Below are 15,800 nucleotides of genomic sequence, written 5' to 3' on the forward strand. Positions count from 1 at the left end.
CGTCTCTTCGATCCGCTGGGCTGGCTCGCTCCAGTCATTATCCGCGCGAAGATCCTAATCCAATCCGCTTGGCTACAAGGACTGGATTGGGATGCTCCGCTTCCACCATCCGATGCCCAACAGTGGCAACTCCTCCTCGAGGAGCTTCCGCAACTCGAACAAATACGGGTTCACCGCTGGCTTCGCACGGGAGAGAAAGCTTCAACCCTCCAAATACACGGTTTCGCGGATGCCTCTAAGAGAGGCTACGCCGCCGCCGTGTATCTCTGCACCGTGACCGACGGCACCGCGAGGATCCACCTCCTAGCTGCAAAGAGCAAAGTTGCTCCGATTAAACAAATTTCGTTACCGCGCCTTGAACTTTGCGCTGCATCTTTATTAGTGACGCTTACTCACCATCTCCGCATTGTGTTGAGTCTTTTTGCAGCGCCAATATTTCTATGGTCCGACTCCAAGGTCACCAAGTCCGCTAGTTATAACCGTATCCTAGTCTTAAGGCCTGTTCGTACTAAGTCCGCTAGTTGTAACCGCATGCTAGTAATAAGACCTGTCTAGTAATAAGTCCGTTAGTTCTAAGACCTGCTAGTAGTAAGACCTGTCTAGTACTAAGTCCGTTAGTTGTAAGGACTGTTAGTAATAAGCTATCTAGTTCTAATCGCGCCGTCCGCGCCTGTAAATAAAACCGGGAACGATTGCACGCCGCACTTGTCTTGCGCTTCTCACCGCTTTGCGACCATCGCTTCGCGCACGCGCGTTACGCAGATCCTGCTACCAGCGACCGCCTTCACCGCACGCTATCACCAGACCTTGCACGCTGTATCTATCTTTCTCTAACTGAATAAACTATTTCTTTCTACCTATACTGTGTCTCGTAAGCTTGAGTCTCCCCTCCTCTCGAACCCGGACACCGACGAGCCGATCCAAGCGTCGAGCGAGGTGACCGCGTTACAATTTTAAGAATAGGTTCAGTACTTAAAAATATTTAAAAAAAATAAGATATACTGGGTGTAACTAAACAAACGCATGTGGACAATACTATCAGATACAGAACAACAATTCAAATCGAAAAGTCCTGAAATTTGATCAATGTATACGTCTATGTAACTGTGAAACATATATTTATATTCTTTTCTCTTTTTCTCTTATTACATTTCTAAATATAACAGAAAATGTTATATTTGTATGTGCGTATAAAATACAAAATTATATTAGGTGTACAAATAAGTTTCCGCCGTTTTTTATCAAAAATTGGGCATTTATTGTGAAAGAACGGAACCTAATGTTTTATTTAAAGTATTGTCCATCGCTTGCCACTACTTTTCCCCATCTTTCTGGCAGCGTACGGATACCGCGTCGGAAGAATGCTTCATCTTTTGAGGCTATCCACGAATCGACCCAATTTTTGGTATCTTCATATGATGTGAAGTGTTGCTCAGACAGGCCATGCGCCATCGATCTAAACATGTGGAAATCAGAAGGAGCAATGTCTGGTGAATACGGCGGGTGAAACTTGATGAAATTTATTTAGTTAAAAATAGTGCAGTCAAACTATTGTGTAAAAGAAAACTACTGGAATTAAGAATGAAAGAAAATAACTTACTGGTGGCGCCAACTTTTGTCAAACGGCGGAAACTTATTTGTACACCTAATATTTTTTCATAAGCAGGTTGAAGACACAATTGAGCTATGGATGCAAATGAGGATAGAACCATTGAGCAAGATTATTTTGGTACGTATATCATAAAAAAGAAAAAAAAATTTTGTATCAAGGAAGGTTAATTTAATATATATTTTTTGTTTTTATAGTTATTGTTCACATATTATTTGGAATAAGAAATATTATATTGTTTCAATAAACATATTTTTTACAGAAAACTGTAGATTTCAGTGGACTGCAGAAACCACTAAACTATTAATAAAAGAAGTTAGAGACAATATATATCATCAATAAATAAAAAGAATAATATGCAGAAGAAAGTGTGGAAGTCCATCGCCAGTAATTTCCATAAAGGAGGATACAACATCACAGACGAACAATGTTCTACAAAATGGAAGAATTTAAAACAAAAATATAAACATGTATACGAGACATCATGAAATTGGTCGAGCTCCAGAAACTTGGGAATATTTCGACATAATTGACGAATTCCTAAATACTAGGCCGGAAGTATCGCCTGTCTCAATTGCCTCCAGTACTCATGGATTTAGAATAAGAGAAAAAAGTCCTCATACACACACACACACACACACACACACACACACACACAAACATCGTGGAATGCAACGATGAGAATGCAGTACCAAATACTTCTTATGGCGTCACACGCAATGTAAGGAAACGTACAACACACAGTGACAGATTTACATTGTCGGAAAAACTGTATAAACAAAGAGAAGAGCATCATAAAAAGAACATAGAAATGCAAGAAAGATTCTTGACATTGTTTGAAAAATATTTACAAAGAGATAATGCATAGAAGATAGGATTATTTACGATTAACCTGTATTTTTTTCAAAAAATGTTTTCGCCATTTGCGTAGTATAACTTTGTTATAAAAAAATCTTTATAATTCTCATTATAATTTTTTATTTTTTTTATATGTTATAAAAACATTTCGTTTTTTAGTTCTTGAGTTTATATATAGAGATATATTAGAGATTTATATTGAATACTCTTATTAAAATTCAAAATAAGATTATATAAGAAAAACGCTTATAAAAATATATAAAATTTTAAAAATGTGATCATTAAGTGATAGGTATTAAATGAAATGTAATATTATGTGATATCACCTAATCTTCATTTTTGTTAAATGTCTCAGATATGTGATACAATTTATTTGTTTTATTATTTATAGTTTAAAGATGGACAAATAGGTAGAGAGAGAAAGAGACTGGTGTATCAATTCTAAATATAAGCTTTAAAAGGAAATTTAATTATTTACAGAATAAGCATTTTTTATTTAATGTATTTATGTTACAAATGTATTAAATATATTTCATTTAATAATGTATTTATATTGTATCATTTATTACCTATACAGTTTAAAAAAATATAATCGGAACTATAATATTATTTTAATTTAGTTAAGTTACAGATTAACAATTAATACAGTGAGGTTATAAACAATTCATTTTTTTCCAGAATTTGTATACATACTTCTATTATTAATTAATATTTTAGAGAAAATGAAGTGTTAATATTTAGAATAATAATTCAAAATAATAATGAGGTACATACCTATTTCTATACTTTTACTTAATTAAATTTTTTTTCAGCTTGTTCTTCACGATTTATTAGATCTAATCCGATTATTGCTGAGACAGCAAACATGATCCGATTAGTCTAGGGGATTTTTCGATATGAACCAATTGAGTACCACTGCTCGGTCCGATTGGAAATCTGATTACTTGTCGTAAACATCCAGTGTACTATACATTGGGCGTTTTCCAGCAAGGTACACAGACGTGTAAGGTTACGTCTGACTTTGGCGCCATTTGATACGTGCGTACGCATTTCTGTAGCGACGTGTTTAGTAACACTGCGTGCGATTGGCGGTTGTGGCGCTGGGAGCGCGGAGGGGTGTATGAGCCGTGCGAGTTACAAGGACCCGGATCTGGCATGAGAGTCAGTCTTTGTCTGTCGTCGTTAAAACAATCAGTATTATTTTGTAAAACTGCGTTATTGATACAACCGAGTTATTGTGTGTAGCCGAACGACAGAATTAGCTAACCACAGCTGAGTGTGAAATACATTAATTATTCACCAGCTATATCGTCTGAGTTTCACGCTTTTGCCACCAAGAACAAATCCTTTCCGTCTGCCCCTTTTCCATTATTCCTCGACATTCCAAGTTATTCAGAATAGCTATTACTTATTCAGATAGCCTCCCCGTAATTCAGGAGGTACATTACAGACAACACAGTGTACTACACATTATCACGCGATTGGCTATATTTTAAATTTCTTCATTTGACAGCCAATCATGTGATAATATGTAATACACTGTGTCGTCTGTGTACCACGAAGGAAGAGTAAGGAGAGTTATCTCGATAGTGTAGAAAGGAAAAAAGTTGGTCATAAAAAATATGTTCCCTATGTGGTCAGGTTTGCCAAATGGAATAATTTGGACCATTTTGTCGGCATCTTGAATATTCGTATATGTATAGTGTTACGTTTAGTTGTGGTAGTAATTAGTAAGTAGTGTGTCATCTATAGACATAGTATATCTAGACCGAGTGTTGAGGGTGCGTTCCGTTTCACGCATTGAGCGCATAGGTCGCCTGGAAATCTATAATATATGTTACGTGAACTATAGATTTCCAGGCGATCTATGCGCTCAATGCGTGAAACGGAACGCACCCCTAGATATACTATGTCTATGGGTGCAAACCCATGCAGCAGAATAACGTAACGCGGAACGAAAGCGGAACCAATCACGAACGTTCCGTAATTTCGTTCCGTTTTCAGTAGTTTCTAACGGAATAGGTTTTGCAGATTGCGTAAAGTCCGTTCTACATTGATCGCATGTCGCCAGTCGCAAGCAAATCGACCACTCACAGTCGAATATTCGACGGAATAATCGACTGTGATTGGTCGATTTGCTTGCGACTGGCGACATGCGATCAATGTAGAACGGGCTTAATGTACATACACATCTATACATACCCTGCCGAAAATGGCCGATTAAAACCGATTAAAACATAATCCCTTTTAATCGGTTCAATCCGCGCCCGGATTAAAAAGTAATCGATTTTAATTCCGAACGAACTATAATCGGTTTTAATATCGCTTTCGCGGATTATTTTCAATCTAAAATCATTACATTCCCAGATAGCACAAGACATCCTTAGGATCATCCTGAATATGTCCAGGACGGTTCAGGACATTTGTAGGACGTTTTAAGATATCATTATAAATATAGTTTATGAAAATTTAATTTAATTTAATTTCATACATGATTACTTTCAGTTATGTAGGCTATTTAATATAATTTAGGATGTCCTACGGACATTTTATGGACATCCGTAGGACTTTGAAATGAGATATCCTGAGGATATTTCTAGGTCTAGCATGATGTGCTCATTTGCTATTCCTCAGGACATCCTGAGTATATCCCGGGATAACATTTGGATATCCACAGGATATCCGTAATGTCCGTCCTGGATGTCCTTCGGATTTCCCGAGGATGTCACTCTATATCTAACCTTAACCCTTCTAAAACGTACATGGTGCCGTAAAATTATGTTCTATTCATTAAAGTTTTTTTCATTAATAACTTTTTAATAAACTACGAGCGACGGCTATGACCTTTTGATAATCGGTTTTAATCGGTTTTAATCGGTTTTAATCGGTTTTAATCGGTTCAATCCGCGCCCGGACTAAAAAGTTATCGATTTTAATTCCGAACGAACTATTATCGGTTTTAATATCGCTTTCGCGGATTATTTCCAATCTAAAATCATTATATTCTATATTGTTCCATATTGTTGTCAATCCAAATAAACACGAATAATCGAATGGATATTGTGGCTGCCGTAGGTCGTCACATTAAGCACAATCCGCGATACAATAGTGCGACCCGCAACTTGGCGGCCCACGCGCTCGCGCGCCCGCGTGTAGTTCCGGGCGGCGTCTACGCGGCGAAGGTCGAGCCAACCTGGAAGTAGAAAGCGGTCAAGCGGGGATATAAGGCGGACCCTCTGCGGAGAAATCGTATATTTGTTTTTAAGGAATAGGTTTCACAGATTGCGCAATGTACATACACATCTCACATATACACATGGTAGTAAAAGCTAACTTCAAAATTGTATACACATGTATACACATGGTAGTAAAAGCTAACTTCAAAATTTTCCTTTATCTCTCAAAAATAAGAAATAACTTGTAATAATTAATAATGTATCTCTGTTTCTGTACTGACCACGTTGCTCTACGCTGCCAATTTAATAAAGTATATGTGTACATACATACAGTTCCGTCATTTTTGTTACGTGGATTTCAAGTCCCTACATCCCCATGGAGCGGAATGAGCGCAAGCAAAACGAGCAGAACGTCTCTAAAATTACTTTCAAATATTGTTTTTATTGGTCGTTCTTTATTATCGTGTACATAAATATTGAAATGAATGCGTTCTTATTGGAAATATTGATTAAAAATGTTAAATAAGTTAAATAAGTTTCAACGCAGTTTTAACCCTTTTGAAATAATGACTCGTGATTGGTTGCGCATTGGTCCGCGGTGCGCTCATTACGCTCCATGGGGATGTAAGGACTCTTTTCTACGTGCACCTCGGCTCCCAATCCTCAACACTCGGTCTAGATATACTATGTCTATGTACGAAACATTTTTCGTGACCATTTCCAATCTAGGTAGATAACTCTCCTTAAACCCGTATCACACTACGCATTGCGGACTCAAATCGGATTTGGAGTACGGACTGCGAATCGTCATTCATCCAATCCGAGCGAAGTAGCCAAGGATCTGATTGGATGATTGACGATTCGCAGTCCGTAAATAATTTTCTATCTTGCTAGAAAACGCCCAATATAGGTTTGTTCACGTTGCTTGAACTTTTTGCACTTAATATCTTCGCTTTCACTCTCTTCAACATCCAAATATATATTTATCTCGTTTTCAATGCAGAACTTTTTGGGAATTTCAAACAACGTGAACAAACCTAATGATTCGTACACGCGCGAATTGTCTATGGTCTAGTTTCCACCGTAAGTATCAATTCGCATCTAGCGCGGCGTAGGACTAAATTTAAGTCGATGGAAACTTTAAATTCGATGCGCACCGAAACAGAATCGGACCAATGACTTCGGTGGAAACTAGACCTATGATGCGCGAATCTATCACCTACGATTTTACCTTCGAAATCTGAAATTATGCAAAGTCTGATCAAGTGTTCGAGGCGGCATTATGTAGCGTCCAGTCAGATATTTAATTTCTCACCGAAAAATTTTTATCTCGCGAGGGAGAAGGTCCTGCTTGACGTCAAGCACTCGAGTTGTGCGGTTAGGTTATCTCTTCCCGTTTCTTATCATGTAAGTATCCCCTGGTTTATGACACTTTATTCCTGATTCCTATTTACGTTTCATATTTATTTAGTCGATTAATTTTTAATTCATGATATATCGCTCTGTATATGATATTCTCGTATTAGTTCGTTGCCGTCTGCGAACGGAAGCGAACAAACGGTTTTGACACGTTACGCGTGTGTCCTTTGTTTGGGCCTTATTTTTGGATTTTCGCCTCTTCTAAAAACGATTTTTATATTTGTTAAAGCCTATGTAAACATAACAGTGCAAAAGAACATTTTTATTTAACGCCACTTCTAATCACATTATACGCAAAGTTCTGGCCCTATTGACCCTCGTTTGAGGGCAGGAGCCATTGAAGAAAGAAGAAGAAGAAAATATCTTCGTATTGACGAATTAATTAGTAATGAATATTCTATGTATCATCGATAAAAGTATATTTATTTTTAGGCCTACAAGAAGATATGTAAAGAATTTTATGCCGTACAGATTGCATTCTTGCGAGGCAGCAAGTTTTCTCTTTCCCCGAGAATCGATAATGTCAGATATTTTAATACAACATGTAATAATTCCAATAAGCAATCTTCAAAGGAATCTGGTTCACAAAAGCCAGACAAGGAGCCTGATAAAAATGAAGAGATGAGATTGTTACTTCGTAAACTCTCTATGTGGTTTTTACTGTTATATGTTCTCTTGATTGCATTAAGGCAACAGATAGACACATCAAATATAGAAGTGAGTTTTTATTGACTGCTGTTTATCGCAGAAATCATTAAGTCATTACAAATCAAAGATATGAGATATTATTACTTCTTTGTAAGTAATGTTTGTGAATAGCCTGCAGCTTCCATCTCTTGGAACGAATTTGTGTACCATATGCTGAGCAAAGGAGAAGTTGAGGCGATTATTGTGAATCCCACTATTGATCATGTTATAATCGTGGTGCATGATGGTGCAATTATCAAGGGAAGAAGGAGCCCTTACAAAAGATATCATATGGCTGTTCCAAATATTGAGAATTTCGAAGAAAAGTTGAGAAAAGTGGAGAAAGATCTTGGTATAAAGGCTGGTAGGTAAAATCATTTGCAATGTTGTAATAAGCATTATACATTGGAGATTGCATCTTTTACAATACATTTATTTGAAATATTTTAGGCCAAGGAGTACAAGTGATTTATGAAAGGAAAATAGAATATATAGCGAGTATCATGAGATTCTTGCTTATTGCACTAGTGGCTATTGGTATCTTTAGTTTAGTGAGAAAACGTTTCTCTTTCAAACCCTTTGAGATTATTTCGCAGATGAAACAAGCGAAATTCACACTAGTCGAGCCGTTAATGGGGAAAGGTAAAGGTGTACACTTTGCAGACGTGGCAGGACTGAAGGAAGCTAAGATAGAAGTGATGGAATTTGTCGATTATCTCAAGCATCCGGAACGTTACAAGACACTTGGCGCTAAAGTGCCACAAGGTATGCTTAAATATGTGTTTAGAAAATTATCAGTGTTTCCAAGTTTATACTATAAAATCGAACTTGTGTAATTGCATTTTCAGGCGCTTTGCTTCTGGGGCCTCCCGGCTGCGGTAAAACGTTGCTGGCTAAAGCTGTGGCGACCGAGGCGAGTGTTCCCTTTCTATCCATGAATGGCTCCGAATTTATCGAAGTCTTTGGTGGTTTGGGTGCCGCTCGAGTCAGAGATCTGTTCAAAGAGGCGAAAAAGAGGTTCGACGCTCTACTGTGTTTTTTTTTTTTATTTTTTTTTTTTTTTATTTTTTTTTTTTTTTATTTTTTTTTTTTTTTATTTTTTTTTTTTTTTATTTTTTTTTTTTTTTATTTTTTTTTTTTTTTATTTTTTTTTTTTTTTATTTTTTTTTTTTTTTATTTTTTTTTTTTTTTATTTTTTTTTTTTTTTATTTTTTTTTTTTTTTATTTTTTTTTTTTTTTAATTTATGTGTATTTTAATAATATTAATATCCGCTTTAATAAAATTTTCCATAGAGCACCGAGTATCATATACATCGACGAAATTGATGCAATTGGCAAAAAACGTTCAGACAACTCGCTCGGAATCTCCAACAGCGAGTCTGAACGAACGTTGAATCAGCTTTTAGTAGAGATGGATGGAATGATAGCAAAGGAGGATGTTATTATATTAGCTTCAACAAACAGAGCGGATGTACTGGATAAGGCATTACTGAGACCCGGCAGATTTGACAGACATATCTTGATCGATCTTCCCACTTTAGAAGAAAGACAACAAATATTCGAGACTCATCTCAAGAAGATATCTTTACGAAGCGAACCTTCAAAATATTCGGGATACTTGGCTTATCTTACACCCGGATTTAGCGGTATTGTACATTTAAATTCACTAATGAAAATAGGCAATGTGTTTTATTACTTTGACAATTATATAAAAATTTAACATTTCCAGGCGCTGATATCGCAAACGTTTGCAACGAAGCAGCGTTGCACGCCGCGAGGGATAAGAAGAAACAAGTCGACAGCAACGATCTCATGTATGCGATTGACAGAACGATCGGTGGTTTGACGAAGAGAAACAATCCGTTGACTCCATCCACGAAACGCGTCGTCGCCTACCACGAGGCGGGCCATGCGCTAGTAGGTTGGTTGCTGGAACATACAGACGCGTTGCTCAAAGTAACGATAGTACCGCGAACCAATCTCAGTCTGGGATTTGCACAATACACTCAATCTGATCAGAAACTTCACAGTGAAGAGGAACTCTTCGAACGAATGTGTATGATGCTGGGCGGACGAGTAGCGGAATACATAACGTTCGATAAGATTTCGACGGGCGCCGAAAACGATTTGAAGAAAGTGACGAAAACGGCGTACCTTCAAGTTCAACAATTTGGAATGAGTCCGGCCGTGGGCTTAGTTTCTTTCAACGAAGAGTATACTGACCCGGTACGTAAAAAAAAAAAAAACCGATAATTTTGCAAACCGTTCATCGCATTTAAGAACAACGTGTATATAATTGTTTTTCTCTTCTAGAAAAATAAGAAACCATATAGTAGGAAGTTGGCAAATCTAATGGATGCAGAAGTGAGGAGAATAATAGGAGAAGCATACGAACGAACTCGGCGATTACTTCTGGATAACAAAGATAAATTGGATAAAGTAAATATATTTTATCATACTTATGCTTAGAGTTATATATACACAGTATACATATATATGTATACTTAGAATCATATATCAAATATTATTTCACGTGTATAAAATATTTCTATTGACTCCAGCTCGCGGAAGCTTTATTAGAAAGGGAAACGTTAACATATGATGATGTGAAAAAATTAATCGGGCCGCCGCCGTTTGGGAAGAAGCGACTTGTGGAACCAGCAGAATTTGAAAAATCTGGTCCAGCCAGAGAATCCCCGTCTATAGACAGAGCGACGGTATAGTAAAAAAGAGTATATTAAATGTTTTGTAGATATTTATACTGTATAAAGAAGGAAAGAAGATTAGAATGATAAAACGTCATAATATTAAAAACATTAATTTTTTTCATAAATTATTTGAAACATTCGTAAAATTTTTTTGTCAATATACACATACATACCATATTTCTAATTTATATACATTGTATCATCATTTGTTATTATGCTTCAAAATTTAGAGGAAATAAGAATAAACAAAATTACACGAATGGAAGAATTATACCTTTATTTTTATTTATTTCGACATTTAGGTAGAAACACACAAAGATTTGTTGAAACGCGCAGCCTGTGAAAAACATGAAATTTAGATTTAAAAAACTATCTAATGCGTCATAATTATACTTCTTTCCTTTTATTTTGTCAACATTCTCTTTTTTTATTAAAAAATAGATACGCGTATTTTTCTATGTAAATATATTCGTTATATGAATAATTAAAATATATATTTAAAAAAATCAGAATAACATCATCTTGTACTCTATGGACATCTTTGCTTTTTCTTGTTACAAAGATAGTTGTTTTTTTCATTACAAAGATAGTTGCAAGAAATTACAAATGATCAACAAAGTTGATACATTGAGTACTTGGCATGCATTTGATTTGCTCTTATATGTAGAGGAATATCATAAATATGCAGTCATGTATTAAATTGCATCTTACAATGCGACACTTGTGTTTGTGGTCCTCATCAATCAATAATTTGAATCTGCATCTTTAAATCTCTTGTTATTTATCAATCTAAAAAAATGATAGAAATCTAATAAACTTTTTGATTATTTAACAACTTATGCTAATAAAATGACAGTTAATGATAGCGGTGATTATAATATTATATAATATTAACTTATAATAGTAACTTAAACTAAATTAAAATCTATGGCATCATAACTATACAATATGTGATCGATTTTATCAGATCAAGATTATATTATTTCATAACGCGATTTCACTACATTATATATATATTTAAAATGAACAAAAAAAGAACGATAAAATATATCTTAAAAATACAAGAACGGTAACAATATATTGACAAAGAATATATGTTTGTCTATGTTGCAAATATTAGTACGATCAGATGTGTACAGCGCTTTAATAAGCATGACAATATCACATATCGATATTGGCGGCGTGTAAATTCTAGGAACAATCATTACTCGAAGTTTTTCAAACTATGATGATTTTGATTTTTTTCTGCCCTTTACTCTAATTTTTTGAGCAGGAGTCTTCGAGTTTTTTTTATCACATTTAATATTAATACTTATTGTTTAACGATTAAATCTTTGATAACACCGTTAAGAGCTCGCTCCAAGTGCGAACCATCCCAATATATTTTCCCGCAATGTTCGCAGACATAAAAGACCTGTACATTCTTCAATACTTTCAGTGGGACCTTATCGATTTGTATTCGCATTTGGTATCTCGTTGTACACGTGGCGATATCGATAGTGTCTGTGGACAGACGCCATGTGCGATGTTCGCTGTTCGTAAAATAATTGTTCGGATTTCGAGCGAGTTCGAAATCGTCGCTATCGTCATCAACGCCAGCTTTTCCTATGCTGTCGACTCGATTGGGCAGCACTCGATAATTGTTTTTTCTTATAATTTTCACGAAGCTAAATCGAAGGCGAAATCATTGCTTTTATATCATAAAATTGACAATAAGAGAAAAGATTGTAAAACAAAAGCAAAGTGATATATATAGATCGAAAATAGCTCACCTTTGCACAAGATCGTCCATTAATTGCTTCGGGATTTTGACGAATTCGTCGCAATTACATATTTGGCATCGGCTGAAAATGTCATTCTGCGTGACAACTACGCCGAAATAACATAAAACTTCGCGTAATTGATTGTCAGGTGTGTCGGCCATTATCCTGTAGCAGTTCTTTAGTGGTAGAAACTGCTTGAACTGTAATATGTAATAAAATAAGAATTACAACAGTTCGGCTATGACAAATACATACAAAGCGGGTCTTACTCTTTCGTAATTTTTATTACGCGTCAGCAAAATCCTGTTTTCACGCATTGCCAATCTGGCGGAATCGTCTCCACCCTGATCGAACAAGACGTGTACGCAGTCCACACCGCACATCCGTAGCTTGCTGCTCAAGCCACCCAGCATCGAGTCGCATACAACGCGCCACGTATGCGCGATGACCGGGTCCCCCTGATGTTGTCGCTGTACTCTGGATTCCGGTCTATTCATCTTTTCAAAGTTGTCCAGAAATCTATCCTGAACATCCTCCCGTCTACCGATCTGTTTGTCGTATCTATTATAATGATCGCGTTTACTTTGATTACTGTATCTGTTTGGGTGATCGTATCTGTTATGATTCTCATAGTTGTCGAATCTATTATAATTCTCATGATTATGTCTTTTTTGATTCTCATATCTTCCACCATTTGTCCCTCGCATCATTCCGACGTGTGCGTATCTGTTCTGATTATGATTATTATAATTGTCATATTTCCTTTGGTTATCAGTTCTTGTGTCATTAGCTATCTGAATTATTCCGACACGCGCTAATCTGTCCCGATTCTGATCCCGATCATGATTGTCATATCTCTTTTGATTATCGTGTCTTTCATCATTAGCTATTCTAAGTATTCCAAGATGCGCAGATTTATTTTGTTTATTATGATAACCCTGTTTAACCATAGATTTGTAGTTAGGTGCCGTTTCGTATTTTGGTGAAGCTCCTGCGTTCACGCGATAATTCTCGTTGTCTCTATCAGACGTTGTAGGATTTGAATGTATAGGTTTCTGTAAAATAGTTGGTAATTATCAAATGTCTAGGTATATAATACATATACATGAGCACGTAACCAAAAAAAAAACAAAAAAAAAAACCGGTGATTATGTATAAAATGGACAACCTCACGGATGACGTTGACTTCGACGTATGTTGTCAAGATCGTGACCCTGAGTAACATTCACGAAGTTTTAGCCGTCGCTCGTTAAAAAGTTATTAACAATTAAATTGTACGATAAGAACAAGCATTAAATGCGAAAATCTGAACTTTTCCGAGCAAGAATTTTTTATTAATTGTACATTTTAATATTTAAATAAATATGTGGGCGGGAAAAAAGCGGAGCCCCTCCTCCTGCACTCCCATCATCAAAAAAACTAAGCTAACCCAAACCTAATTTTTATTCCAAAAATAGAATTTGGTTTGGGTTAAGTTTGTTTTTTTGAGGATGGGGATGAAGGGGGATCGGCCGAACCGCGCCCACACATCTATTTAAATACTTAAATATACAATACAAAATTCATGCTCAGAAAAGTTCAGATTATCGTATTTAATACTTGTTCTTATCGTACAATTTAATTGTTTTTAACTTTTGAATAAACAATGACCGATAGCTAAAACCTTTTGGATATTATTCAGAATCGTGATCTTAACAACATATGTCAAGATCCACGTCATCTGAGGTTACCCACTTTATGCATAATTATAAAAAAATCACTATATATATATATATATATATATAGTATTTTTCAAAAAATATATTTATTGTCATGAATAATTCAATCACACAATAGCTTCCAAGATGCATGCGTTTGTTATATAAAATTTACAAAAATAAAGAAATTAAAATATACAAAATGTCTTTTTTCATCAACGAAAAAACGCTGTTATCTATTGTACAGTGTATTGCGTCCGTATAATGTAACATATAATGTATATGTTAATATAATTTTCTGTAATTTATACCTTATATGTGACTTTATTTGTATTAGGTTTTTTATGTGCATGTGGAATATGCTGTATTTCTGCACAAATATCTTCAAACGGTATATCCATATCTGCTGAATAATCTGCTAACACCTTATATATTTCCAATAAACAATAAGCATCCAATGCTGTCATATAAAACAGATAGATATTAATTATATGAAAATGCATTACATGATTAGAAAAGAGGGATTACCAACCAGCATATATTATTTGACTTTCCCTTAGAGGTCTTAGCTCCCAATTTGAGAATTGATCAGACTTATCCAATCTTTGTCCAAAACATAGTTCCACAAGTTTACTTAAACTCTTGCTTGTGAAGTTTGGATCACCCTTGTATGGAAAAATAAAGTTATAATCTTCCGTTAATTTTCTCCATAAAATCATCAAATCGAGATATCCTTGGCCATGGTTTTTAATGGATGACAATGCAGGTATACTATTGCGTATCACTGTTATATCATGTGCTATTCCAAATCCTGTGGTAATGTACATTGTGATAGTTTTGGTATTAACATTTATATTGTTTCCATTTCATATAGTGATATTAATTATGTAGTATTTCTTTTTAATATAAAATATTAAGTTAAATGTGTGTGTTTATTTCACATATAGCTATGTAAAATAATATAAACAATATTATTTCAAGTACTAAAAACACTTACCAATTTTAATAATATTTTTATTTCCGAATAACATAAGACCAAGTTCAGCCCAGAGTTCAGGTAATTCATTACCGAAAGTAGTCACATCCAGAATATAAACATTATCTTCAGTAGCTATTTGTATAAGCGCTAGTTCTGGTTGCTTAGTTCCTGTGCATAAAAAAACATATAAATGATTCATATTAAAGTATATTGTAAACAGTTTTATAATTTTTTTTTATGTTCTCAAGTTTTATTACCAAAACTAGGTTTCCACTCTAAATCAATTCCAACTACAGTAACATTCCTTAATCCATTATCAAGGAATTCTTCAAATAAGCGTCCATTATCCACTACATTAATAGATTCTCTTGGTAATTTTAAAACGTGATAATTTAGATTATCTTCAATTGGTTCCCAATTTTCATCTTTACTCGTAGAAGCTCCATCATTTACCCCTGCAAAATATGATATTGTAGTAAAAAGAATATGCAAGAGTGAGCAGAAGAGTCTCGAGTATGTGCTCGAAATGATTCAGTGACAAAATTAATATTTATAGTACAAAAACTCTTAATTTTTCCTTGCTCATGAAAACCTACAATATTATGAATATTTCGCGAAAACATATAAAAATATAGATTATAGAGCATTACCTTGCGCACCTTCTTCTTCTTCTTCTTCTTCTTCTTCATTTTCTTCTGCATGCACAATCATCCATGGCCATTCTTGTTTAGGTATTCTATATTCCCTCGCCCAATATAAACCTTCTTGTGCATCGTTAACGTTAATTAACATAAGAAGTAATTCCTTTTGTAATTTAATGTCACCTCCTATTGCCTCTCTCACCATCTCCCTCCAACTGGCAACATCTGCAATAAAAGAAACAATTAAATAAAAGATATCAATA

At 35.1% G+C, this 15,800-nt stretch overlaps 2 protein-coding genes across 4 annotated transcripts in view; one reads left to right on the plus strand and one right to left on the minus strand.

Annotated features, from left to right (window-relative positions):
- The first annotated feature begins 6,793 nt into the window (after positions 1 to 6,793).
- On the plus strand, positions 6,794 to 10,717 carry LOC115243152 (paraplegin). Its single transcript, XM_029819905.1, has 9 exons — positions 6,794 to 7,050; positions 7,495 to 7,779; positions 7,882 to 8,113; positions 8,200 to 8,514; positions 8,598 to 8,766; positions 9,043 to 9,395; positions 9,479 to 9,975; positions 10,063 to 10,188; positions 10,311 to 10,717. Exons 1-9 carry the CDS (start codon positions 6,892 to 6,894, stop codon positions 10,470 to 10,472), a joined length of 2,298 nt encoding a protein of 765 aa, XP_029675765.1. The 5' UTR covers positions 6,794 to 6,891; the 3' UTR covers positions 10,473 to 10,717.
- Positions 10,718 to 10,732: 15 nt separating this feature from the next.
- The window catches only part of LOC115243151 (exonuclease mut-7 homolog), a 7,836-nt gene continuing 2,768 nt past the window's right edge, over positions 10,733 to 15,800 (minus strand). For 2 of the 3 annotated variants that reach the window (XM_029819903.1, XM_029819901.1), the window contains exons 7-14: positions 15,547 to 15,762; positions 15,154 to 15,351; positions 14,915 to 15,064; positions 14,450 to 14,728; positions 14,229 to 14,377; positions 12,490 to 13,275; positions 12,230 to 12,420; positions 10,848 to 12,124 (exon numbers count right to left, since the gene is read on the minus strand). In XM_029819903.1, the coding sequence (XP_029675763.1) occupies positions 11,770 to 12,124; positions 12,230 to 12,420; positions 12,490 to 13,275; positions 14,229 to 14,377; positions 14,450 to 14,728; positions 14,915 to 15,064; positions 15,154 to 15,351; positions 15,547 to 15,762 (2,324 nt within the window). In that variant the 3' untranslated portion in view covers positions 10,848 to 11,769. Of the gene's footprint in view, positions 12,125 to 12,229; positions 12,421 to 12,489; positions 13,276 to 14,228; positions 14,378 to 14,449; positions 14,729 to 14,914; positions 15,065 to 15,153; positions 15,352 to 15,546; positions 15,763 to 15,800 lie in introns of all 3 variants that reach the window. The other variant, XM_029819904.1, reaches the window with a different exon arrangement.

Source organism: Formica exsecta, unplaced genomic scaffold, assembly GCF_003651465.1.
Source record: "Formica exsecta isolate Colony F162 unplaced genomic scaffold, ASM365146v1 scaffold693, whole genome shotgun sequence".
NCBI lineage: Eukaryota > Metazoa > Arthropoda > Insecta > Hymenoptera > Formicidae > Formica > Formica exsecta.

Excerpts from the sequence above, each read along its gene's own strand:
- LOC115243152 (XM_029819905.1), top strand. The coding sequence starts at position 6,892 with ATGCAAAGTCTGATCAAGTGTTCGAGGCGGCATTATGTAGCGTCCAGT. Across the intron at positions 7,780-7,881 it reads TAGACACATCAAATATAGAA|CCTGCAGCTTCCATCTCTTG; the intron begins GTGAGTTTTTAT and ends GTTTGTGAATAG. Across the intron at positions 9,976-10,062 it reads ACGAAGAGTATACTGACCCG|AAAAATAAGAAACCATATAG; the intron begins GTACGTAAAAAA and ends TTTCTCTTCTAG.